Genomic DNA, 25900 nt, shown 5'->3' with positions numbered 1-25900 from the left:
CGGAAAGCCAGGAGCCGAAGGAGATATAAAGCTAGCAGACTAACAGCTACCATTATTGCTTTCTTCACATCCAAGCAAGCAGACATGGAGATCCACGTGAGTAGCTACAGTAGCTCTGTTATACTACAGACAGCTCTAAGGCATAGCTTTTTATTGGAATGAATTCCTATTTTTGGCGCTACGATATCAGAAAAAATGTATTTTTCACTTCATAGTACTGTAGGTTCATAATATTTACGAATATAACATTATTTATAATATAGATTACTCAGTATTAGAATATGCAATTTTTACTTCTCTACAAAAACCCATTTACTACTTTAATTAACCCGTCATAGCAAACAACACATTTACTTTCATGTTATTTATAGGCTTATTTCTCTGTTGCCATCTCTTGCTGAACTAATAAAAAGATGTATTAAAAAAAAACGTTAGTAAACTATGTAGAAAAAAAAACAACATTTTGAGCGAATTTCAATTTGGATTTGGTACATCTAAAGGTATAAATGATGCTATTTTAGCTGTTACATGGAATATTATGAGAAAATTAGATATGGGAAATAAATGTTTAGGATTATTTCTTGATTTGAAAAAAGCGTTTGTTACAATTAATCATGATAGCCCAGCCTTCCTCCAAAATCAGAAAACATTGGTATTAGAGGAGTTGTACTCAAACTTTTCGTTCATATTTAGAAAATAGATATCAAAAAGTCAAAATTGACAATTTTAATAGTAATTATAAATTGATCGATATTGGAATTCCACAAGGTACAGTATTAGGACCAATCTTATTTATAATATATATTAATAATTTGTTGAAAATTGAGTTAAAGAAATATGGTGGTAATATATTTTCTTGGCAGATACTGTACTAACATTTAATGGGGAAAATTGGGACAACACTTATTTAAGTGCTTGCAATGGAATTAAAGTAGTGAAAAATTGGCTTGACTCTAATCACCTATCCTTAAATACTAATAAAACTACCTATATTCCATTTTCTTTAACATTGCAAGGTTTACCTCCACCTATGAATAATTATCACTTAGTAATACATAATATTTCATGTAATGAATTAACAAATAATTATTGTAATTGCCCACATCTAACACCTTCCACACAAGTTAAATATTTAGGAATTATTATAGACCAGCATTTACGCTGGGATAAACAAATTGATTTCATGTGTACAAGTATAAGAAAGACAATTTATAAATTCATAATACTTCGAAATTTTATCATTAAGGAGGCATTGAGAATAATATTTTTAGCTTTGATACAATCATTAATACAATATGGTATAATAAATTTGGGTGGAGTAGCATCATCTGTAGTTAATCCATTAATTTTATTACACAGAAGATTAATAAAAATTTGTCTGACCAAAAATATAGATTACCCAACAAATTTAATTTATGCAGATTTTAAAGTATTACCTAGGCTATTGAAGAAATTTATAAATATAGTTTACTAACTTACTATCACAGAAATCAAATAAAGCATAAATCTAATCGACATGAATATCGTATACTCGAAGACACTTTGTTGGTTTGTTTCTTCTTTTTTGCCCAGGAAGCCAGTTTTAGTTTGAACCTCGCCAGTTTACGCTAATTGGCACATAATAAATAATGATGTTTTGTTACGTATTATGTTGAAGGTATGTTTCATAGATCTTTATACTTGGCCTTGGCCTATTTAAAATTATATTTTAAAAAATTTATAACAATAATTTAGGATAACAGTAAGTATTGTTATGGTGACTTTTTTGCTCTTAGTGTGTTATTTATTGGTTTGAATTAAGTTATTTACTGTATTTAGTAAACTGTCATAAATTATTCAACACGTTTCTTAAGTCACCACAGATGGGCACTAATTGCTTCAAAGAACTCAGTGTAGCACTGTAGCCTATTGGGCCGGTGTCCACCCAGCACCGCGATTATTATGGAGAATTAGTGAATACAGTAGCGAAATCCGGTTTCGCGAGCCAGCTATAATGGAGGGGGGAGGAAATCATTGTGCTAACCACGCATTACACCCGCACTTTTGCTGAGGTATGAGGTCGTGATCAGTCAGCTCGCAGATCCTAGCCCTCATTGAGTTGTCGCGTACAGCAGGATGATAATGACTATTATTATTATTATTATTATTATTATTATTATTATTATTATTATTATTATTATTATTATTGGTGATTCTGTATGAGACGGGCACATGGTGTTTCTGGATAAAAAGTGCCTAAAATTATGATTTTTTATTAACATGTTTAAAATGTGAGGATTTATACAGTATAAAGATATTGTTTTATAAACACTACATTAGGTCAAAAATAGGAAAAGTGACGAAGCTATAAACCTATACAGAGCGTAAGGGGTATAAGTGCCATTATTTTAACTGATTATTCATGTCATAAGGAAGAAAAAATGTCCTTATAATTTTTTTCTAATTGCAATATTTAACTGATTATTAAAGTTTACAATATTAGACGTTTTGCAACGTTGCTGGAGAGGGAGGAGGGAGTTCAGAAGTACACAGAACAGCTCAAGCGAGGAGGAGAGGGTTTGGAAGTAAACAGTACAGCTCAAGCGGGGAGGAGAGGGTTTATAAGTACACATTACAGCTCAAGCGGGTACAGACATACCGGTACAAAACAGATACTCTGTTCTAATGCAGGAGCGACAATGGCAATGCTGTTGTTTACCTAAAACGAGCAGAAAATACAAACTTTCAATCTCATTAATAGAACATTATGGTAAATTTACATTTTATGTAACAATATTCCTCTATTTTTAATTGTACGTCTAAAAAACAAAACAATAATGGTTTTCTACACAAAATCACACGAACTTTTTTCCTAATGCAACATTTTAATCTCTCCCGCTTCCGTAAAGCAGGAGGCTATCATTTTTAAACAAATTTCTGGTTGTGTGATTGTCGAAACGGGGTAAGAGACTTCTAGTTTCTAATAATCGTTGAGAAACTGCTACTAAAGTTCGCCGATTAGGTAACCTTCTTTGATGAAAACGTTGACGGTACATCCTTCTTGCCTCACTTGAATTACGACGACTTTCTCCACAAATTAATAATATATGATATTCCTAAACTGTGAATGACATTGTCGAATACCCTGTGCTGTATTGCCATCCGCTCGGCAGTATACCTATGGACAGGGAGCTTGAACTCAGCTGACATGTACGTACGTCTGTGCAGAGTACTGCCTGCTGAACACGTTGCTACGTCTCTCACGCCAGAATATTAACAAATATAAGCATGCATTTTGATTTAATTTCACGAAAACGTAATAGAACAGACAAATATTTATTTAAATTATTATTAACTCTTTGTTAGATATATCTACTGATGTAATTGTTTTCGTAATTTTACTAACGATATAAGCAGTACTTATAACGCAAATAGAATGAGAAAAGAATTTTTTTTTCTGGAAAAACTATCAAGTTTTGACCTTATGTTCTATGGACATTTTTTGATCCTGTAGACCGTCCTCGACGACTGTGAAAAGGACTGCACTTATACCCCTTACTCTCTGTATATGTACGGGCGAGATGTACAGTATACATACGATTATGGGTATGCATGCAAAGCGAACATGCGACGCGGAAAATATGTGCATCAAAAACTCTGTGACGTCATCATATCGTAACATAAACGGACACCTGTTTGACTGCAGAGCCCTGACCTACAAGACTAAGTCAGAAATTCGCCTTACGGGGTAGTATGTAGGCCTACAGTATGTAGTTTTTGTTTGCTTGGTTATTTAACGACGCTGTATCAATTACTACGTTATTTAGCGTCGGTGGGATGGTGATAGTGAAATGATATTTGGCGAGATGAGGCCGAGGATTCGCCGTAGATTACCTGACATTTGCCTTATGTGGGGAAAACCTCGGAAAAAACAACCAGATAACCAGCCCAAGCGGGAATCGAACCCGCATCAGAGCGCAACTCCGGTTCGGCAGGCAATACAGTATGTAAGCATGTACAGTTTATGCAGCGTGAACCATAAGTAATATAATTAATTTTCAGGGGATTATTCTTTGAGATATTTCAAACAAAAAAATGTTAATACAATTTTGCTCGTTTTTGCTTCCTTTTCGATGTAACTTTGTTGCATATGAAATATTTCATAGTGTTTCGGGAAAACCATCGATTGAATTCCCAATATTCTCAGTCAATTTAAGAGAGCAGTGAATTATAATAAATGTTTGAAACAATTTTAGTTTTGTCCTTAAAGGTCGATTCACATTATACATTACGTAACCTTTCCGTTTGCGTTACATCAGTTATCCGTAAATAATATTTACTAGTGTTTAAATGAACATATTTACACTTCACGTTGCCAATGTTTACGGAACGTGTATGGTCATGTTTTGACAGTATGCACTAAAAAAACGTTTCCGATCCGTCTCAATTGCAGCTAGAAGTTCTGTGTTGCTCTGTTTAAAACAACGTGCTATAATAAATATATCGTTTGTTTTGCACTTATAGCTTCTCTAAATGTTGTTTTGACGCTGAATTTATTCTTCGATATTGGAAAATAAATCATAAATTTGATATTTTGATATTCGAAAATACTGGAAAAATGTTGTATCATCATCTGTTAGCTCTTTGAATAAAGTAAAATATTCTCCTTCTGCATTTCGTTCTTTTAAGATATCACGAACCCATTTTGTTCTTTTCCTCTTTCGTTTAGTCCTACGTTCTTCCTCGTCTAAAATAATAGCACATGTAATTAAATTTTTTGTTGACTACATATTTTTATCTTGAGAAATGTATAGGTTCACCGTTTGAAATGTACTGAAATAGAATGTAAGTGTGAATACAGCACATTTTAATGGAAAGAATACGGAATGTAAACGGAAAGATTACGTAATGTATATTGTGAATTCACCTTTAAATGTACAGAAAATACGATCCAAACAAATGTAACTTTTCGTTCTGCAAAGGAATTTTACAATGTTACATATTTTGTATACTGTAGCCTATATGTACATGATCAAATGTTTTTAATTTCAAGTAACTACGTACAAGTAGGCCTACAGCTACATACAAATAGGCCTACAGCTGCTAATAGTATACGCATGATTATGGAACAGGAGTACAATAAATACGCAAATGAAACAGAATTAATAAAAATATTATGTCCCATAGCCTATCTAATATATTATTTCTGTGCAAGCAAAATCTCACAGAATTAAATTGGTTCGAATCCTAAGAAAGTTAACGGGAAGTGGTCGCTATATAATAGGTGGAATACGTACAATAGAGTGTGTTAGTAAGATGCTTCATGTGTCCATTATTTTGAACTATAGTTACTACTATAACCCGTCTGAAAAATCATTGCAGACGGCAGGTAGAGTAAGCTTGAACATAAACATGCGATCGATACTGCATTACGTCACCCTGTTCTGACGTACTATGCACAGTACTGCAGTAAAGAAATGCCTCAGTTCAGTTCGTTCAGTCTGCTAGTCGGTATCGGAAGTGTGTGTGTACACAAGAGCGAATGGAAACTCCGCCGAGACACTCGTCACGCGAAGTCTTACACTCGCAAAGCAGAAAGATTACATACAATGTGCTAAAATTTTGTAAAGAAGAGAAAAAGAAAGATCTTATCATTCCATTAACGAACGCTGTGAAAAGAACAGCAACGGCGGTGGGGAAGAGTGAAAAAACAAAACATACTATAGCTAAGGAGGTGAAGAAGCAAGGAGCATTGGAGGACAATTTTCAACTCCTGGTGAAAGCCGCTCACATCCAAAGAAAATTGTACTTGATGATTTTGAAAAACTGTGTCATCCGCAGAACTTTTTTGGAGTTTTATGAGAAGAGTAAAGAAATTCCGACTCTACGCAAGCTTCTGAATGCTGTTAAGAAAAAGATACAGTTTAATGATGGAAAAGATACATTCTGGAGGCTGTCAGTTTTGAAACAAATGACCGCACAATCAATAAGCGAAATCAGCAAATAAGTCTGGACAAAATGCTGCCAACCTGTTAAACATATCGAAGACGAATATTGGCGTCGTGACGCGTTAATGGAAGAGGAAGTAGAAAGGGTAGTAATAAATATAGGCATTGTGATTAGTGATGAAGAGTGTAAAGAAGATGAGATGGATTATGATAGGCCAGGTAGGAGCACATACACAGCAGACGAAGGCAGTTCAACTGATAGTGCAGATGAAATTGAGACCTCTGCCACGGGCATACATGTAATTCTGGAATAAAGTATGTTTATATACCGTACATGACAGAAAAAGTAAATTCAACTATGGTATTGGCAATTGTATTTATGTTCATAACAGCTGTTGATGTTTTTATTGTCAGACTGTCCAAACATTTCTCCAGCTGACTCGCCACGCATCGAGACTGAGCGGATCGCATTCGCGACACACGAGCGCCCTCATCTGAAAACTGCAATGTTTCATCAGACGGGTTATAACACAGCAAATGATTAAGTAAATATAACAACATGTGAAATTAAATTAACGTGGCTACACATCGTTTTCTCCTACTGAAGTCTTACGGATTGTATTCTATTTCATTCTCTAAAAGTCACGGACAGTTAGCTGAGTTACGGTTGGAACATCAGTTAATTTGCTTACTGATCCGAGGCTGCGCTTAATCAGGCGTGGGTTCGAATCCCGCTTGGGCTCATTGTTTTTTTTCGACGTTTTTCCCAACTGCAAGATGAATATGAGGTGATACCCTGACGAATACTGTGACTAATGTCGACAAATACCATCACGCTATCAGCGCTTCCATCGGCTTCATAATCTCGCAGTTGACACAGCGTCATTACATAATTGGGTACCGGTTATTATTAACGTTAGCTGACAAGATGTATACAGAACTTCTTGATTTGTCTTGTGGAATACGTACAAACTACTAAAATTGAGCGACAATAATAATAATAATAATAATAATAATAATAATAATAATAATAATAATAATAATATATACTAATAATAAATCTGTAGCCGAAATTTTTCTGGTAATTTTCGATTTTCCAAAAATAATTGGTCCTAACATATATAATTAACCACCCTGAAACCGAAAATCGCTTTTTTGAAATTTTTGTTTGTATGTCTGTCTGGATGTTTGTTACCTTTTCACGCGATAATGGCTGAACCGATTTATATGAAAATTGGAATATAAACTAAGTTCGTTGTAACTTAGATTTTAGGCTATATGGCATTCAAAATACTTTACTTAAAAGGGGGGTTATAAGGGGGCCTGAATTAAATAAATCGAAATATCTCGCTTATTATTGATTTTTGTAAAAAAATATTACATAACAAAAGTTTCTTTAAAAATGATTTCCGATAAGTTTTATTCTTTGCAAAACTTTTATAGGACTGATATTTAATGAGATAAATCAGTTTTAAGATTAAAATAACGCCATCTGAGATGGTGAAATGAAATAAGAACAAATGACTTCGTCTATAAGGAGCCTTGGACAACAACAATCGAAAGCTATTAAACATAGCCTACAGAGGATCTTTCTGTGTTTGTAGGATGTAATATCGGAAGCTAAATTAACCCATTTGTATAATTAATTATTATTTCACCATTGGAAAGTGTAGTTTCTCTAGATGGACATAATTCTATAATGTTATTACAGTAAATTCTGAGTAAATCGAGGACAGGTAAGATTAAAATAGCTTCTTATCCAGAGAAAATTTCATAGGCTATTTTGTACATTCGTTTTCTGTATTTCTTAAAATAATATTTATGTACACACTCATTTTAATCTCAGGGAATTAACAAACAACGAGAGTGTATTGATTTAGTATGCAGTAATAGTACGTTAGCTTAGCAATCCATTATTTTATAATTCAAATTTTAACTACTGTATGCTCAACTGAATCGTGTTAAAATACACACGATTTATCCTTCTAACAAACACGAATGTTCCCTGGATCAAACGTCCTATTTTAATTATGTAATTTATATTTATTTCTAACAGGTGCAGCGGAGCGCACGGGTACGGCTAGTAGTAATAATAATAATAGTAATAATAATAATAATAATAATAATAATAATAATAATAATGATAATAATAATAATAATAACAAATTTAATATCATCAGATTTCATCGAATTAAATTAAAAATCACAAAATATAGAAAAATTAGTTGAGTTAGACGTAAATAATCATACTCCCTGAGTTTGTCAGTTTTTGTAAAGGTTTCACTTTCATTATGGTTAATAAAGTTGTCGAATAACACAAATGGCAGTGTGATAAAATAAACTGAATGATAGGCTTAATTTGAAATAGTAATTTTCTGTACAAATGAATTGACATGACCCTAAACAGCATTATGTCCATGCTGTCAAAGCATATTCTTGCAAAAATAGCGGTTACTATATGACTGCACATTTCATATTGTAACGCCTTTATAAGATACCCGTTTGATGCGCTCAAAGCCCGCATAATATTTTCGATGTCATTTTCAGCAATGTACTGTAACAGCAATGAAACATTTTGGCCATTGAATGGAAATGTTTGCTGGTCAGTTTGTTGTCTTTTAGAGTAGGATAAAGTTGCCTATTTCCGTGATACCCCTAATCCCGTGATACTTTTTTAAAATTGAATGTCAGTCAAAGCTTTGCTGTTCGACCATAGCGCCATACATCTTTCTCGAAAGAGTGCATCTTTCGCCTTCTTTTGAGACATCGGTGAACTTCATAACAAGGTACCCAATTCGTGACATTCAGTGAAAGAAATGTATCACGGAATTAGGAGTATCACGGAATTGGGCAATTTTACCCTATTGAAGTGTCTGAGAGTGATTACAATGAGTGTTATACGAAAAGCGCTTTCTGTGTTGGAAAAATTGGATCTTACGAAAGTACGATGGAAACAGTACTCTTAATCAGAAACAACTCTCTGGTTCATTAGGAATCAAATCATCGACATTAAGGACGATAATAAAAAAAAATTACGACTCAATCACTGCAGCTGCGATGTCGGGAGGATGTAAGCGTAGGAAAGTGAAGTGTGGTAAATGAGGACTTCGAGAACATGCACACGACAAACAACTATAAATGACTTTTGTGCGAGATCGTGCGTATTTGCTTGGTTTCCGCACAAAACCAACCCACGGTAAGTCTAAAATTCCACATTCAGTATTCCCAACCTAACACACATAACAATTTCCCTCTTCTTACCGCTTAGGTGACATATTGATTTTACTGCTTTAGGCTTTTAACATATTATTTTTAGAGACGTTCAATATAGCAATAATTATAAATTGGAAACTTACCACTGCAATTTCACCTAAATTGCACTGTTAATTATTGTTTTTAAATATTTGCAAAAATTAAGTAAACTCTACAACTCCACTAAAGTTACTGCATTTCGTGATGCATGTAACATTAAGGAAGCCGTTTGTTTTAAGTTCGCATTTATAGACTGGGGGAAAAAAAAAAGACAGACGTATATCACGGCCTGCTGGAGTATAGTAAACACAGAAAACATTTTAAAGCAACAATATTGAAGATAGATATTTTTGTTTTCCAAAATTGCCGTCATTGAACAGAAACCAAGATGGAGATTTCATTGCAACTAATTAGAAATTCCTCTTTCAGGTGTGTAATAAACGATCTTCGCACAAAATAATGTACGATACACGTACAACTACGTTTCGCTTTTTCAAACTTTTCCTCGAACATGAAAACTTCAACATACCGCTCTTTTAACGCATATTACTATTTTAGAAAGAAGTACAGTACATATTGTAAATGTCTTTGACGTATAGTGCAGTAATTACATAATGGAGTAATAGGCTACTGTATTACTTTTGAATTATGTATTTCACCTAAAGAAAAATGCTAATAGACACTGTATATGTCAAAATCAGTATACCCGTTAATACGCAGTCCCAGTTAATTCGCGGTTTACACGCGGTCCCTTGAACAGCGTCTTATCGGAGTTTTACTGTATTAACCCATAAAATTTGAACCACGGGGAGTATAAATGTGATTTTTGTTTCTGTGTGTTCGAAAGCATTAAACATTCATCATATATACATGCAGAGTCTCTACAACGTACCAATTTTCCGAGCGCACTTGTTATTCGCTTTTGAGCCTTTCTAAGCGGCGAGTCTGCGTGCCCATATGCTGCAACGCAGCACTGCCGCTATTGGCTATCGCGATAGGCGGACACACCTGCAAACGTCAGGAGGTTTGAGCGCGACAGCTATCTCCTCATCTAACCCAACGTAAGTTTTAACTCGTAATATTTACGGAAATATACGCCGGCGGAGGGTAAAACATAGTGTAACACGATCAGATACTAACACTAATATAGGTACCTATATATATATATATATCTCTATGATAGTAAGACAAAATGACAGACCAATTAGTCGCTCCCTGAAAAATATACCGTACACCGAAGTCTACCCAAGAATATAGGCTACACCTTGCAAGTCGTTAATACTAACTAGGTAAAATGCAATTTATTTTTTCTTTCCGTTCACTTTTAGTAGTTTCTACGTACTGGAGTAAGACAAATCAAAGAGTTCTGAATAAATTAATTATCATTTAATGTATATGTCATTTATTTGGGGACATAATAAGAAAACTGCTTTGAGACCTTTACAAATTATTCAAAATAGAGCTTTAAGAAATTTATTGGGATTTCATTATTAGACTCCAGTTAAATATCTATATCAATTTTCTTTCGTTCTACCAGTTGAATCAATTATCAAATTAGGTGCTGCTATTTTCATGTACAAAGTTATTAACAATTTAATACATAGTAATATTACATTTCAGTTTAATAAAGATATACATACTTATTTAACAAGACAAAAAGACAATATATATTTTTCTCAATATAGCCCTGTAACTTATGGAACCAAAGGACTTAACCATTTTTAACAACTTTTAACCAACTTCCTTTAGAACAAAGACTTTTACCAAATTGCCGGTGTTTTAAGAATTGTTAAAAAATACGTTTTAGGGAAGATTATTTATTTTAATTCTCAGTTGATTTATTTATTTCATGGTTTCAAACTTTTCCTTCTTTCTAAAAAAAAACTTCATGTTATCTTACTATTTGTTCTTATTTTGCTTTCTTTCTTTCATAAATTCTTGTGTTATTGTTTGTTTTTCACAGACTGTAGTTTCATGACTTTTCAATTACATTGTACAACATATGCATGTGTTCTTGTATAGCTTCTACATATGAGTTATACTCCTTGGGGCATACTCAATAAATTAAAAAAAAAAAAAAATAAAATAAAAATTGTCAAGAAAGCGCGCTGTTAGCTAGAGTAAATAATTATAAACAACGGATTAAAAACACCCATCAAAAGCCACCTAGAATGTTAGGGGTGAGTTGTGACAATGTCAACTTTGTTAACTTCTATTATGATCTATGATGTATTATGCACAGTATACTTCATAATACATATTTATTCAAATCAACTATTACATGCAGGCGTTCATCCTTCAATTCCTTGAATCTCATATTGTAACTGTTGCATTAATTCTCCACATGTTACTCGCGAAGTATAGAACGTATGTAAACTTTAACATTTAGCTACAAACACTAAAAGGAAAAGAAAGCGTTAATTCAACCCTACAATGCTGAATTTTAAGAAATTTGATTCTCTGATAAGATTACAATTAATTTTACGCAACGTTGTTGAGGTTATTTAGCGTCGATGGGATTGGTGATAGCGAGATGATATTTGGAGAGATGAAGCCGAGGATTCGCCATAGATTACCTGACATTTTCCTTATGGTTGGGGAAAACCTCGGAAAAACCCAACCAGGTAATGAGCCCAAGCGAGAATGGAACTCGCGCCCGAACGCAACTTCAGACGCTCAGTCGGCTAAGGCAAGCGCCGGTGGCTGTTTCTCTCTTAACCCTGGACTGCTCACCCTTTTTGGATTCATTACGGCTCACCTGGGGTATGTTGTCACCCCACGACTTTTCTCTCCCCCCTCCACTACAGGTAATTGAAACTTTTATTGTCTTTGAATAGCACAAGTTATTATTAGATTATTAGACAAAAACTACAGAAGAAAATGGAGTCATTTGAGATGAAGCGTAGGGTTAAAAGTGAATGTAAGACATTCGGTAAATTGGTATTGAAACTAACATGTCCACAAATTTTATACCCATTAGTAAAGCTATAGCTCTTGAAAATATTTTCTTTATATAATAATATGTTTTCAGTCTTTTCATTCTTACTGCATTTACGCCAATTGATACTGTGAAAAAGTAACATGTAGAAATAATTAGTAATAGGCCTAATTATGTGTACATAACGTGTAAAAACTAGCAACGAACTAAGTCAAAAACGTTAGAATAAGTATTGCATTGCTTAGTTACAGCTTTACATAACAATGTTACGAAAAGATACAGCAAATGTTTTAGTAACGCAAGTTCGCAGAAAGAGATTAGCAATATAAAAAAGACAATCTACTTACCAACCAATGCTGGAACGCGTCTCCCCCTATACCGGTACACACATTTCGACTGCCTGACGCATACTGTTTTGTATTTTGATAGCTCAATCAACCGTTACCAACTTCTGAATACTGTTTATCGAGGGCATATACCAGAAGGGCGTATCAACAAATTTACCGTTATTGAAATGAATTAATAGAACTTATTTATGTTAGGAAACAAACGTTTAAGAATTAAAATGGACATGAGGAAGAATCAAAGAAAGTACAGTGTGATGTAGACAAGAATAGGAAACATTAGGGCCTATTCTATAATTAAATAGCTCTAATATAAAGTGGCTGTTTTGTTGATGCGCCCTTCTGGCATATGCTTCCAATTACAATACTATTCATGCAAATAAAAGTTTTCAGATTGTATTGAACATTTTCATATAAGTAAACTCATGGAATATGCAGTAAATATCACTTATTTGCTTGATATTTTCTGGTTATACCACAGTCCAGTATATACAGTCACGAAACTTGAGTTTTGAGGGTACTAAGAACAATAGACTGTGCTGGTACTATTTCGCATTGTCTGTAATGGGGCGATAGTAGCGATCCTAGTGATTAGCAACTATCTATTAATGCATATTTTCTACATATTGAGCTTCGTGACTGTATATACCAGACTGTGGTTATACATCGACTGCTTTGTTGTTTATTGAATATATTTCATTGAACCAAAAGAACCGTAAAAGTGGCCTGAAAAATATGGAACATTGTATATACCGTACTTTCGTCTCATCGGGGTCTACGTCAACCTTCTGGGTTGAAGTGGTCAGATCTGGCACAACCCATCTCCAAATCAATTCTAATTCTGATTGTCATACTAATGATTTTGCTGATATTACAGTATATACTGTACCTAGCCTATACACATAATCACCTCAGAATTTAATGAAAAATAATATGTAAATACTCAGAATTTCAATAAGTATATCAGTCATATCAGACGCGATCGAAATGTATAGTAGTATAATCATAGTCTAGTATATACAGTCACGAAGCTCAATACGTAGTAAATATGCATCCATAGATAGTTGCTAACCACTAGGATCGCTAATATCGCCTCATTACAGACAATGCGAAATAGTACCGCACAGTCAATTGTTCCTAGCACCCTCACAATTCAAGCTTCGTGAGTGTATATACTGGACTGTGGTATAATCTTATTAATCAACGGAGGTGGAAAAGGAAGGTGGAAGATAGGAAAGAATGGAGGCTCATTACAGGGTCGGTCGAGCCTGTTAACAGTCTGTAATACGGTGCATTCAACTAATCCCTCCGCAGGTCAAGTGTAGTTCTTAAGGTAAGCGCTCACTTACCGGAACGGATCCGTACGGCGCGCTCGGATTTTTATTCTTTGCATTATTTTAAATGGAGCATCGTCCACTTGGCCGTATCGCCTCTGTCCACATGACCGGATTCCGTCCAGAATTCTGGCCAGAGAATTCTAAACGGATTTCCGTACGGTCCAAGATCGAAATAGAGAATATCATGGCAAATAATATATCGATTGCAAAGCCTTCAATCGGAATAATATTGAAAGTATAATGAAATGGATGACGCGAAGCTTATTTTATTAAGTCCAACAGTATGAAGAGCTTTGTAATTCATGCAATTATAATTACAGCAATGTAATATGGAGAAAAAACATATGGAATGAGATTGGAAAAATACTAAATTAACCAAATATGTCCTTCATAGTTTATTTAAGTTACAGAGTTAGTCATTTTATTTCCAGGTTCAGTTCAGAACACTACAATGAAATAATGCACTCTAGCGGTAAATTACAACACTATTTGATGATTAGTTCGGAAATGCGGACAAGTGAGCGATAGTTATAATATAAATCTTAATGCAAAGATCGAATTTTTTTCCGGTTGGCCTAAGTGAGCGACTACCATTAAAGTTCATTTTCGCGTGTCCGCGCTGAGTCAAGTCTAGTCCTACAAGGATAAGGGTGGAAGAAAGAGAAATGTGTACCGTTCTTACAAGCAGGCAGTGCATTGCGGAGGGAATAGTTTAACGTACAAACAATGATTATGAATGATAATCTTATTAAAGAGGCAGTAAATTAAAATTTTAATATTTAATATCAGGAAAGTCTTTGATACGATACGATACAATACAATATATTCATCTATCATATTATATTTGTAAGACAGATCTGTTACAATTCTATATTACCCCAGATCTGCCTTACTTTACAATTTTAATCACCTATGCCAAATCTCACAACTAAAAACAATAAACAAAAACAAAACAAAAAACACACACACATACATACTACAAGATCAATTTAATACACCATTACTTTTAACTTTCTCTTCCCACTTAACCTTCACTCTCATTAAAAATTTGCCCAATTTATTTATATAGTTATATTACATGTTTTCTTGCATGCTACATATCTATTCATATTCAAAAATTTATTATTTATCCACTTTTCCTTGTATTGTCTGTTTCTTGACATTCTAATAATATATGGAACGCGTCTTCTCCCATCCCGCAAAGGGGGCAGATATCCTTCTCTATGGTACCCCTCCTGTTTTTCAATTTCCATATTCCTAGTCTCCATAGGGAAGTCTTTGAATATAACATTTTAATTGAATTTAGTAATGGCCACGCCCCTTCAACGTATTTTATTATTAAAAAAACAATGAATATAACGAGGGGGACCAAGAATCCGAGATTACGCTTGGGCGTGCGTTCGAATTACGCTTCAGCTAATTACTTGTTTTTTTTTTTCGAGACTTTCCAGACTATAAAGAGAAATTTAAGTAATTTTACTGCAAAAGCTCGGACTCATCTGGCTAAATACTATTTAGTTATCATCAATTCCACCGACGCTAGAAACCTCATAGTTGATACAGCGTTGTTAAATAATATACTTACTTACAAATGGCTTTTAAGGAACCCGAAGGTTCATTGCCGCCCTCACATAAGCCCGCCAGCGGTCCCTATCCTGTGCAAGATTAATCCAGTCTCTATCATCATACCCCACCTCCCTCAAATCCATTTTAATATTATCCTCCCATCTACGTCTCGGCCTCCCTAAAGGTCTTTTTCCCTCCGGTCTCCCAACTAACACTCTATATGCATTTCTGGATTTATTTTAAAAATAACAAATTGTAGCATGAAGTCCTTACAATAAACAGCGGACTTGCAAGTAGATAAAATAAATATTTCACGGAAAAGAAAATGTGTTTTTTTATTAACTTCATTCCTTTTATTGAGAAATAAATATTTAAAAGGCTTGCGAACAAGGAACATACAATCTCAAAGCCGATTTCTCATTTCAGTATACTCAGAAACACACGCTCCAAAATAGTAATGCTTGGAGCATAAAATGTGTATTTTTATTAACCTGGAATTTATAGCCTACTGTATGTACCAATTACTTTCTATTGAATATTAGATGATATTCAAATAAAACCTGTAAATACAGAGCCTGTTAAAATTATACTATGAGTAATATAAAAGTATGATTTTCTTCAATATACTTGTATAGTAGCTTGGTCTTTCTTTTCCATACCATTACACACGTTTGAAAATCTGTAGTTGAAGCCATAACTTTGGTTACTTTGGGTACAAGTTAGGTGTACATGGATCATACTAGCTTCGCTCTGCAAGTTAGAGTATGTTTGTGTGCGATTAACTACACAGTCCAACGACATACATTAGCGTTCGCAAATAAACTAATCAATTATATTAATTCAATACATTGCATGGTATTTGAGGAGACAGAGAAATAATTAAAATCACATCAGAAGGCCTATAGGCTACTGAGTACTGAATATCAAGTCCAGGACCAGTCTAACGTTAAACCAGCAATCTGTCCACGCTGTCCACTTCAAAAGTTTGACGCAAGTTACAGCAGTTAACGAAGTATACAATCGATAATTGTGCAACATTCACCGCGAAAGAAACCTTGAAATTCTATATAAATAAAAACGTTCCAGTTTCAGAATGGCACACGCCACACTGGAAATAAAAATGGTAATATGATTATATAACGCGGTGGCAGTGGTTGTCAGAAAAATAAAAGTGAAATCAGTGTATCATAAAGGCTGCAGGTGAGTTGTTTTTACGGTAAGTTGATTCGGTTGACTGGAGTTCACTGGAGGGTGTCGCCACGAATCACGCGGTGCTGGTCATGTTGGTATTTCTGAACGCTACCGATCGCAACATTGAGCTCAATCTACGGTTTCCAAATCCTATTGAATTTATCTGGTCATTCTTTTTAACATTCTTTTTCATTTACAGAGACTATGGTATGACAATACGGCGATAGTGCAACAACGGTAGAATGAGCCCAAATACTTGAAGAAAATCTTTCCCACGGTCCCTTTGTCCAACAATTCTTTATATTTTTCCTTTTGTTATTTATATTTGTATTTCCTCCTACTCTTTCTTTTTCGTTTTCGCCTAAAATTTTCCTATTAGTTTGGTCCATACAGACCCCTACAGTGGCTGTGTGGTCAGACCTCCGGTCTGTGACGCAGACGGACTGAGTTCGAGTTCCGGTCAGGTCTGGGATTTTTCATTGAAAAATCCATAGTGATATGATACTTATTATACTATAGTTCACAGAAAAAGTACATGCATATAATCATTTAAAACCTTACATTACACACTTTATAATTTTACACATACTTACCATACAGGGACATCATTTTATTTTTACTAACATTTTTAATATTAACCTGTCTATACCTTTAGAGAACCGGAAACACCGCTTGCTCCCCCCTCCAAGACTGGAGTTCGATGATACTGGCGTCAAACACGAATCACTCTACTAGGTATAGGAAGGAAGAAAAGTAGTTCATCCATTTACGTAAACTAGGAAATATCGCGATTTTGAGTTTGATAATTTTCATTAGGTTTTTCTTTAATCAAAGTACAGTACTGTATTAAGAATAAGTGTTTTTACTCACGAAGTGAGTTATCCATGCGAACGTATTCATTATGCAGTGTATATTATACTGTCTACAGCACATTAGCGTACAATATAGAGAAAGAAGTTAAATTGAAAAATAATCATAATATGAATATTTAAACACAATTTTGAAAATGGTGGCAGTTCATTTCGATACAGGCTTCAGTTCTTTTGTGCATATTATCGCACTATAGACTATTGCATCTAATTCCAATTGCCAGTTTCGTCCTTCATACTAGTAACTCATGTTGAAATAATTCTGTACCTACTCTACGTACTGTAAATTCAATCTTCACTTCTGCCCGACCCGAAAATATAAAATTACTCAGACATGCTATCTACTGTCCGTCCAAGTGGTTATGCCGCAGGATTGTAGAAAGGGAGGAAATCACGTGACAGTTAATTACTTAACGAGGCCCTTTTATTTAAGTTAAATTAAACAGCAGTATAATATTACGTAAACTTCCAATTCCTAAGAGAAATTAATGTTTTCAGAAAAGAGCTAAGACAGCCCAGCTTTTACAGAGGGGCGAGCAGAAGCAGGTGGGGGAAATCGGGATGCGACGTAGGCAAACGGACAGTACCTGTGCGAAAATATGATTCAATATTGAAAGCTCTTTCGTCACTGGAAAACGCGAACATATTTCTGGAACGTACTATACTCAGTAACTCAGTACTGCTTACTATCTGCGGTCTTGGTTCTGTGTGGAGTTGGAACTTCCTTAGTAGAAGGGGTGGGAGTGAAGTACATTCAAAAACTCAGGTACAATAAAAATTGAAGTAAAAATAAAATGATGTCCCTGTATAATTTCTACAATTTAAATATTTAATATAAGATGTTTTTGTTTTATCTTACACTTGCGTCCAGCATTGAAAAATCCATAGTGATACTTGTGGTGGACAAGGTCGCAGTTGGGGTTTTTCTCGAGATTATCCCGTTTTCCCCATAGGCCTATTAGGCATCTAGATCATTCCATCAACCTTTCTCCATTTCGTCATCATTCCATAGCATTCCCCGATCGCCGGCTGGCGACACACGGAGGGGGCTGGCCTAAGGACGAAGGAAGTTGCCTGCTCGAAAGCTGGGTACGCAGCGAACCTTAGTGTAGTCAGCCGATGTAGGTTTGGGAATGCGCCTAGCTTGAGGGTTAGCGCAAAAGATCGTAACAGGTCGCAGTGCTGGGCCATAGTGCCCTCCTCCCTAAATTCCATTCCATTGACCCATACAGGGATATAACAGACAACTCAGAAGGAAGTACAAACTGGCATAGATTGACTAGTTTAATTCCATTGTAATCCGCTAGAGCATGAGTGTCCAAACGCCTGTAGAACCAAGGGATATTGCACGTCAAGCATGCTTTGCTAAGGTAAATAACTTTCCATATAAAATAGGAAAAACTACCTTCAAGAATATGCGCTGCGGGTTGCTTACGCCAGGGGTTACCTAGTACGAGTTACAATTATTGGACATCATGTGCTAGAGCAAACGAGCTGCTCCCAAGGTATTTCTCGAAGTTCAGAATACTACGAGTAATCTAATAGGACGTCCGGAGAATGTCTCTCTTCCTTCCCGTACCATTATATACATACGATTTGGATACTACCAATCTCTTCAGACGACAGTGGCCTATGAGCATATTTATACGCTTTTCTTTTAATGATGAAGAGATTGATTGAATTCAAGCCACAGTGAGGAATGCAGCATATCTCACAGAAGATACTTTATACCAAACTCTTCGTAATTTCTTAAGAAGTTCTTTTATTTACCTGAATCCAGTAGGTCTACTTATAGAAGGTTAACAATAAAGAAATCCGGTTAAACAATGACGGTTTAAGTCCTAATTTTACTAAAGAATTAGCTCATTCGTTACTTGTGACATAAATGTGTTCAATAGGAAACGAAGTTTGGACATCAAAACATTACCAAGACGTGGCTACAGGTTTAAGGAGCACTGGCTATGGAGTAACGTCAGTTATTTACTTCACCGATGTACCTTACGGTTCGTATGCACAATGAAAGACGTCGCGTGAAGGCAAATCTGTTCATTCGACGTTTAATGGGTGCGGATTTTATATTCTTTACTGCATTATATTAGGTTGATTTACGACATCATGGTTATTTTATGTTCACAAAGTAAACCTTACATCTGATGTTCAGTTGTGATCTAAAGAAGATACTGTAAAGGTATATTAAAATGCCTCCAATAAAATCTTAGGGCCGTATTCATAGACATTCTTAGCGCGGGCTTTCGGTGGATGATCAGCGAACTAACGTTTTTCGTATTCATAAACCAGTGTCAGCGATATGATATGATATGAATCCTGTTTAGCACGCTCGTAGCCCGGGCTAGCGAAATGTCTATGAATAGCACCCTACAACTTTGCTTGTGCTTGTTAAAGAGTTTGGAGATGACTATTTTTCAGTCAAGGACAAAGATATATTATCGTGTAAAGTGTGCAAGACATAAAAGTAAAAATCTCGTGATTTACAAAAATATTGTGACATTAAAAGACGCATCGAACATCTAAAATTGTTTAGTGATTCGATTTCGGATCAGTCCACTTTTTATTATGACTTGTGTTTGATGCTGATATGTTCAAATATTCCGTTCTATAAACTTGAGAATTCACATTTCGAACATTTAATTCAAAAGTATTACTTACTTACAAATGGCTTTTAAGGAACCCGCAGGTTCATTGCCGCCCTCACATAAGCCCTCCATAGGTCCCATCCTGAACAAGATTAATCCAGTCTCTACCATCATATCCCACCTCCCTCAAATCCATTTTAAATTTATCCTCCCATCTACGTCTCGGCCTCCCCAAAAGATATTTTTCCCTCCGGTCTCCCAACTAACACTCTATATGCATTTCTGGATTCGCCCATACGTGCTACATGCCCGGCCCATCTCAAACGTCTGGATTTAATGTTCCTAATTATGTCAGGTGAAGAATACAATGCGTGCAGTTCCGCGTTGTGTAACTTTCTCCATTCTCCTGTAACTTCATCCCTCTTAGCCCCAAATATTTTCCTAAGCACCTTATTCTCAAACGTCCTTAATCTCTGTTCCTCTCTCAAAATGAGAGTCCAAGCTTCACAACCATAAAGAACAACCGGTAATGTAAATGTTTTATAAATTCTAACTTTCAGATTTTTTGACAGCAGACTAGATGACAAAAGCTTCTCAACCGAATAATAACAGGCATTTCTCATATTTATTCTGAGTTTAATTTCCTCCCGAGTGTCATTTATATTTGTTACTGTTGCTCCATAATATTTTTTAATTTTTCCACTTCTTCGAAAGATAAATCTCCAATTTTTATGTTTCCATTTCGTACAATATTCTGGTTACGAGACATAATCATATACCTTGTCTTTCGGGATTTACTTCCAAACGTATTGCTTTACTTGCTTCAAGTAAAATTTCCGTGTTTTCCCTAATCGTTTGTGAATTTTCTCCTAACATATTCACGTCATCCGCATAGACAAGAAGCTGATCTAATCCGTTGAATTCCAAATCTTGTCTGTTATCCTGAACTTTCCTACTGACATATTCTAGAGCGAAAAATTGAAAAGTATACGTCTAGAAAATTCCCGACTCCAACAACCATGCGTACACAATACTTACCCTCGTGTTGTGAAATAACTTTAAATTCTATACGATCAGCTGTTGCTAACAATAAAAACATTAAATATTGTCATAAGATTTTGTAAACCAACTCATGTTACAAGATGATATTTTAGCAACATGTTAATCTTAACTTAATCTTAATTTTTATTCAACTTTTAATTTTTTAACTTTAAATATAAGCATAAGGTTCCATCATGACTTTGTGTAAAAAATTAGACGTGTTGAGTCAAATTGTACAGATTCGGAATTAACGCCTGAAGCTTTAAAAAGATTAATTAGTATTGTTTTATGTAGTAAAAGATTTTTTGTTAATAATATTTTGTACTGCAATTTAAAAGACAAATATTTATAGCCCAAGTCCATCCCAAATTAATCGGAAATTAGGTCCTTAGTATTTATGTGTTTCTCTCATAAGTTCCATGCGTATGTGAAGATTATCTTTCGACCATCAAGTGTAAAGAGGAAACCTGTCCAAGTAACAGTGCTTTCATAAGTGTAATTAGCATGAGGGTTGTATAACTATTGCAAATTTCTCTTCTTTATTGGGATGTCGGAGTATTCCACATTGTGGTACATAGACGTTATCTAATGTTCCCATTCTAGTAAAACAGAAAGCTGTCCAACAGATATCCGCTATCTGGGCGAATATATCATTATAAAAGGAAAGAGCGCGGTTCTACGACATGAGAATGGTCACGGTTCAGGCAGTTACGTGCTAACATGGTTTTATGACCAAGTATTTACTCGTTACACTACAATGATTACAGTTCACTTTCTCCCAAAATTCACCAAGTACGCTAGTGTTATGCTATGCAGTGACCGTCAATTGTTAATGAAAGCATATCACTTTTTTTGTTGCGTCATAGCCGTAACGGGAAGGTCTCTGTACTTTTTTTTTTTTGTGGAGGATTCAACTAGTAGCTGTATGCCGTTTTCCGCTCTGTAAGCCATAATTAATGGAATTATAGGCCTAGACAACTTCTTCGATATGCAGCCGGTTAATTCATGCATATATATACCAACCTCAGACAGGTTTCTTCTTCCTTTCTTAATCGCCTTCTTCCTTTTCTATTTTTCTTGATCTCCTTTAGCTCCTATTTAAACTCCTACTGCAACTTGTTTTGCTTCTTCTTTCACTTCATCTTCTGCTCCTTTTGTTTCTACTACTTCCTTTATGTCTTTCTTTGGTGTTTATTTCTCTTACTTCTGTTTTACTGCTGTGTAGGTATATATTAACTCTGCTTCTTATTTCTTTTCTTCTTCTTTCTTTCTAATACACTTCATAGCCACCGGCGTAGCCCAATCGGCTTACACACTTGCCTGCGGATTCAGAGTTGCACTCGGGCATGAGTTCGATTCTCGATTGGGCTGATTATCTGGTTGTTTTTCAGAGGTTTTCCCTAATCGTTAGACCATAGATGTCCAATTGTAACTCATACGAGGTGGCCCCTGGCATACGCAACCCGCAGCGCATATTCTTTAAGGTCGTTTTTCTTATTTTATATGGAAAGTTATTGACCTTAGCAGAGCATGCTTGATGTGCAATATCTCCTGGTTCTATAGGCGTTTGGACACTCATGAGTTAGGCGAATGTCAGGTAATCTATGGCGAATCCTCAGCCTCATCTCGCCAAATACCATCTCGCTATCACCAATCCAATCGACGTTAATAACCCAGAGCTGATACAGCGTCGTTAAATAACCAACTAAATATATAATACTTCATATTTAAGTTCTTTTTTTATACTTTTACTTCTACTCCTGCATGCTCTTCTTCTGTTTCATTTTTGTTCAACCTTTTCCTCCTAACGTTCCTATATCTACTTATTCTTCTCCTTGCGTCTACTTATCTTAGCTCTATAAGTATTTCTATTTTTCCTCTTACTTCTTTTTCGCTTCCATTTCGTCTTATACTTCCAATTTTCACCTTTCTATTTTTTTTTTAGTTCCTGTCTTTTCTCACTCTTCTACTTTTATTCTACGCCTTTCTCCTTTTCTTTTCAAGCATGTAGATACTGCAAGAATTTATTCCATATTCAATAATTGCATGGGTAATTTTATCAGAGATAGGCCTATTGGTACTCAGACGAAAGGTTATAATTTCTAATAACCTTCTTCTTCTTCTTCTTGAGGTAGCTCAGTGGTAACGCACTAGACTCGCATTCGAGAGGTCTCTAGTTCAAACCCCTTGACCGGCCAATCTTACCGAGGTTCACATGGTTTTCTTCAGTTACAAAGACAAATGCAGGATTGGGAATTTACATACCGTGATTAATCACTGCCTTAATAACCACTGTTATAATCATTAATAAAAAAATTGAAACCAATTAAATCAATGACTGCCTCCGTGGTCTGTTGGTCAGCATACTGGCTTCCAGATCTGGAGGTCCCGGGTTCGATTCCCGGGCTTGGCTCTCGCTGAATTTTTCTTGAAGAAGCGAGTGTGACTGTGAGTGTGCCGGATTAATATTAATTAACCAATTTTCAAATATATAAAATACAATATATCAGGACTGTCGTTGGGCAGTAACCGAACACAAGTTTCAGCGTCACATTGTTCACAAGTAACTCTATCAGTCAACACAACCATAAGGCACTAATAGTTGCTATAGAGTTAACAACGGAAAAAAATAAATCAATACACTCCATAATGTGTAAAATACGACAATAATAATAGATTCTAAACAATAGTCAACGGCCTACTGATATGCCCAAAGATCCTACACATGCGATATGATCTAAATGTTTAGGCTGTATAAACTTGTAACAAAAATAAATATAGAATAAAATTGCAATTTACTTGAACTTCGTCTTCTTTTTTTTTTTTAAGAGGGTACAATGCCTATTAAAATAAGCAACAGATTCGAGTAATTTATAAAAAGGGAGCAACAGTTATTAAAAAACAAAAATATTTCTAAAATAGCAAACGCAGCACAAAATTTGTAAGACATAATAAGATTTCCATAAATTCCTTAGCATAATTATTGTACATTTATCCTTTTGAGATATAAATCATGAATGACGTAAGTGCTATTCATTTTCGTTAGTAAAGTTGTACACGCACTATCTTACTTTTTTTTTTTTAATTCATACGATATAGTAGCAGATGATAGATCCCTAACTATCCAGTGTCTAGTAATAGAGGCAGTTTGTTGTTAGTATTAACTCTAGTCTATTAGATGTCCTTCTCAGCAAGCTTCACTTAGCCCTATAATTTGAATATTAGTGAAAGTCAAGACATACGTACAGATACGGAAATAAAATGTGGGCCGAGTCTTGGTAGCAGTCCTCTTGAATGTAGGCAACACGCCTCGCAAGACTATCCACAAATAGCATACATTTAGGAGCTCTTGTTTACTGCACATGCGCACTGCGTTGTATCTGGAACTTAGTAAAATTAGGCGGCCCATTTCTTTCTGGGACCGGTCTTTTTTTTTGGGGGGGGGGGGTCTGTACAGTACATACGTGAGATGCATTCTGATTGGAGTCCGAAACTTTTAGCTGCTTAGTGCACATACAATCTATTGCTGTTAATGTGAATAATGGTATAAAATAAAATTATTATCTCATTGCTCAAATCTTGACTCAGGTCATGGTGCCTTTTCCTTTAAGAAAAAAAAAAACTGAATGTCAAAATTTCTGTCACCATAGTCACATCTCGACTTTTACTAGTAATAATGCATGTATATATAGGGACTAGAACTTTACAGCATTCTACTGAAGAAAACTTACCTGCAATAACTGTTTAATTATTAGTGCGTAAACGTGCAATGAGAAGGTATGCGAGATTTACATGGCATTGATAATTTCAAACTGAGTAACTAATTTTATGTAAACAGAAGTACTTATAAAAATTGCGTCACCCCATCTTCTTAGCCATTAATGAACTAATCCGTTAAACCTCAAGACTGATGAAGCTGAAAAAATGTAGTTAACCGCATTCTTTAGCTAACGTGAGAGAAACAGAGTCTCGTAAGTGAAGCAAATTGAGAAGAAACCACACTGTTTGACTACATAAGTACCGTAAATTGGTGACTAAACTTTCTATTAGAAACACCTACTGGCGCTGAATTTTCACAGTAAGTGAATTAACCAACCACTATATTCGTACCATACCTTTGACACCATTTTACTCTAATATCGTACACACTTACAATAAAGTTACCATGTACAGTACAAGAAAATACATTGAGATGTAGTTTAATTTTGTTTATGTTTATTTCTACTTTACTACATTTTTTATATTTTCAGAATATTTATTTATTTTTGAAGGTAGATAGATTAATTGAGGCGTTGAATGTAAGAAGAGCATGAAAGAGCAAACCCAGGTGATCAAAGGTTTATTATAATCATAATTTCTAATACGAATTATATATTATATTAATAAATTAATTTTAACGTTAAAATTTAGTATGTTTTCTTAAGAATATCAATCACAAAAATAAAAATATGTCCCCATTATATGTTGAATAATGGCGTGAAATGAAAACCCTTATTCACTTTTCATCTTTCAGGAAAGCCATGTTATTGTTTATACAGACCTTGGTTCATTGTACTTTAGTAAAAATTATTGCTTGAAAAGAATTAAGGTACGTCAGTATTAGGTCACGCTATATTTCAGTCAATTGAAGCATTTTCACAAAATCTAACACGATATAATCTGCAGCGTATTTATCAGATCTTAAATAGATAAAGGGAATATGGAGTAGGGCTTCGTCGAATATTTTTAATTCTATTAATTTTCCATAATTGCTCTAACATCCCCATTTAATGCACTATATAATCTATGGAATTTTACTCTCAACCAGTTTTAAATTGTTAAAAACCACTTTTTGTAACAAA

At 34.9% G+C, this 25900-nt stretch overlaps 1 protein-coding gene across 1 annotated transcript in view; it reads left to right on the top strand.

Annotated features, from left to right (window-relative positions):
- Positions 1–25900, top strand: part of LOC138703293 (pupal cuticle protein-like) — a 31614-nt gene continuing 5714 nt past the window's right edge. Inside the window, exon 1 of the mRNA XM_069831066.1 lies at positions 1–96. Coding sequence (XP_069687167.1) covers positions 85–96 — 12 coding nt within the window. The 5' untranslated portion in view covers positions 1–84. The remainder of the gene's footprint in view (positions 97–25900) is intronic.

Source organism: Periplaneta americana, chromosome 1, assembly GCF_040183065.1.
Source record: "Periplaneta americana isolate PAMFEO1 chromosome 1, P.americana_PAMFEO1_priV1, whole genome shotgun sequence".
Taxonomy (NCBI): Eukaryota; Metazoa; Arthropoda; class Insecta; order Blattodea; family Blattidae; genus Periplaneta; species Periplaneta americana.
This window is presented reverse-complemented; position numbering and strand designations above follow the sequence as displayed.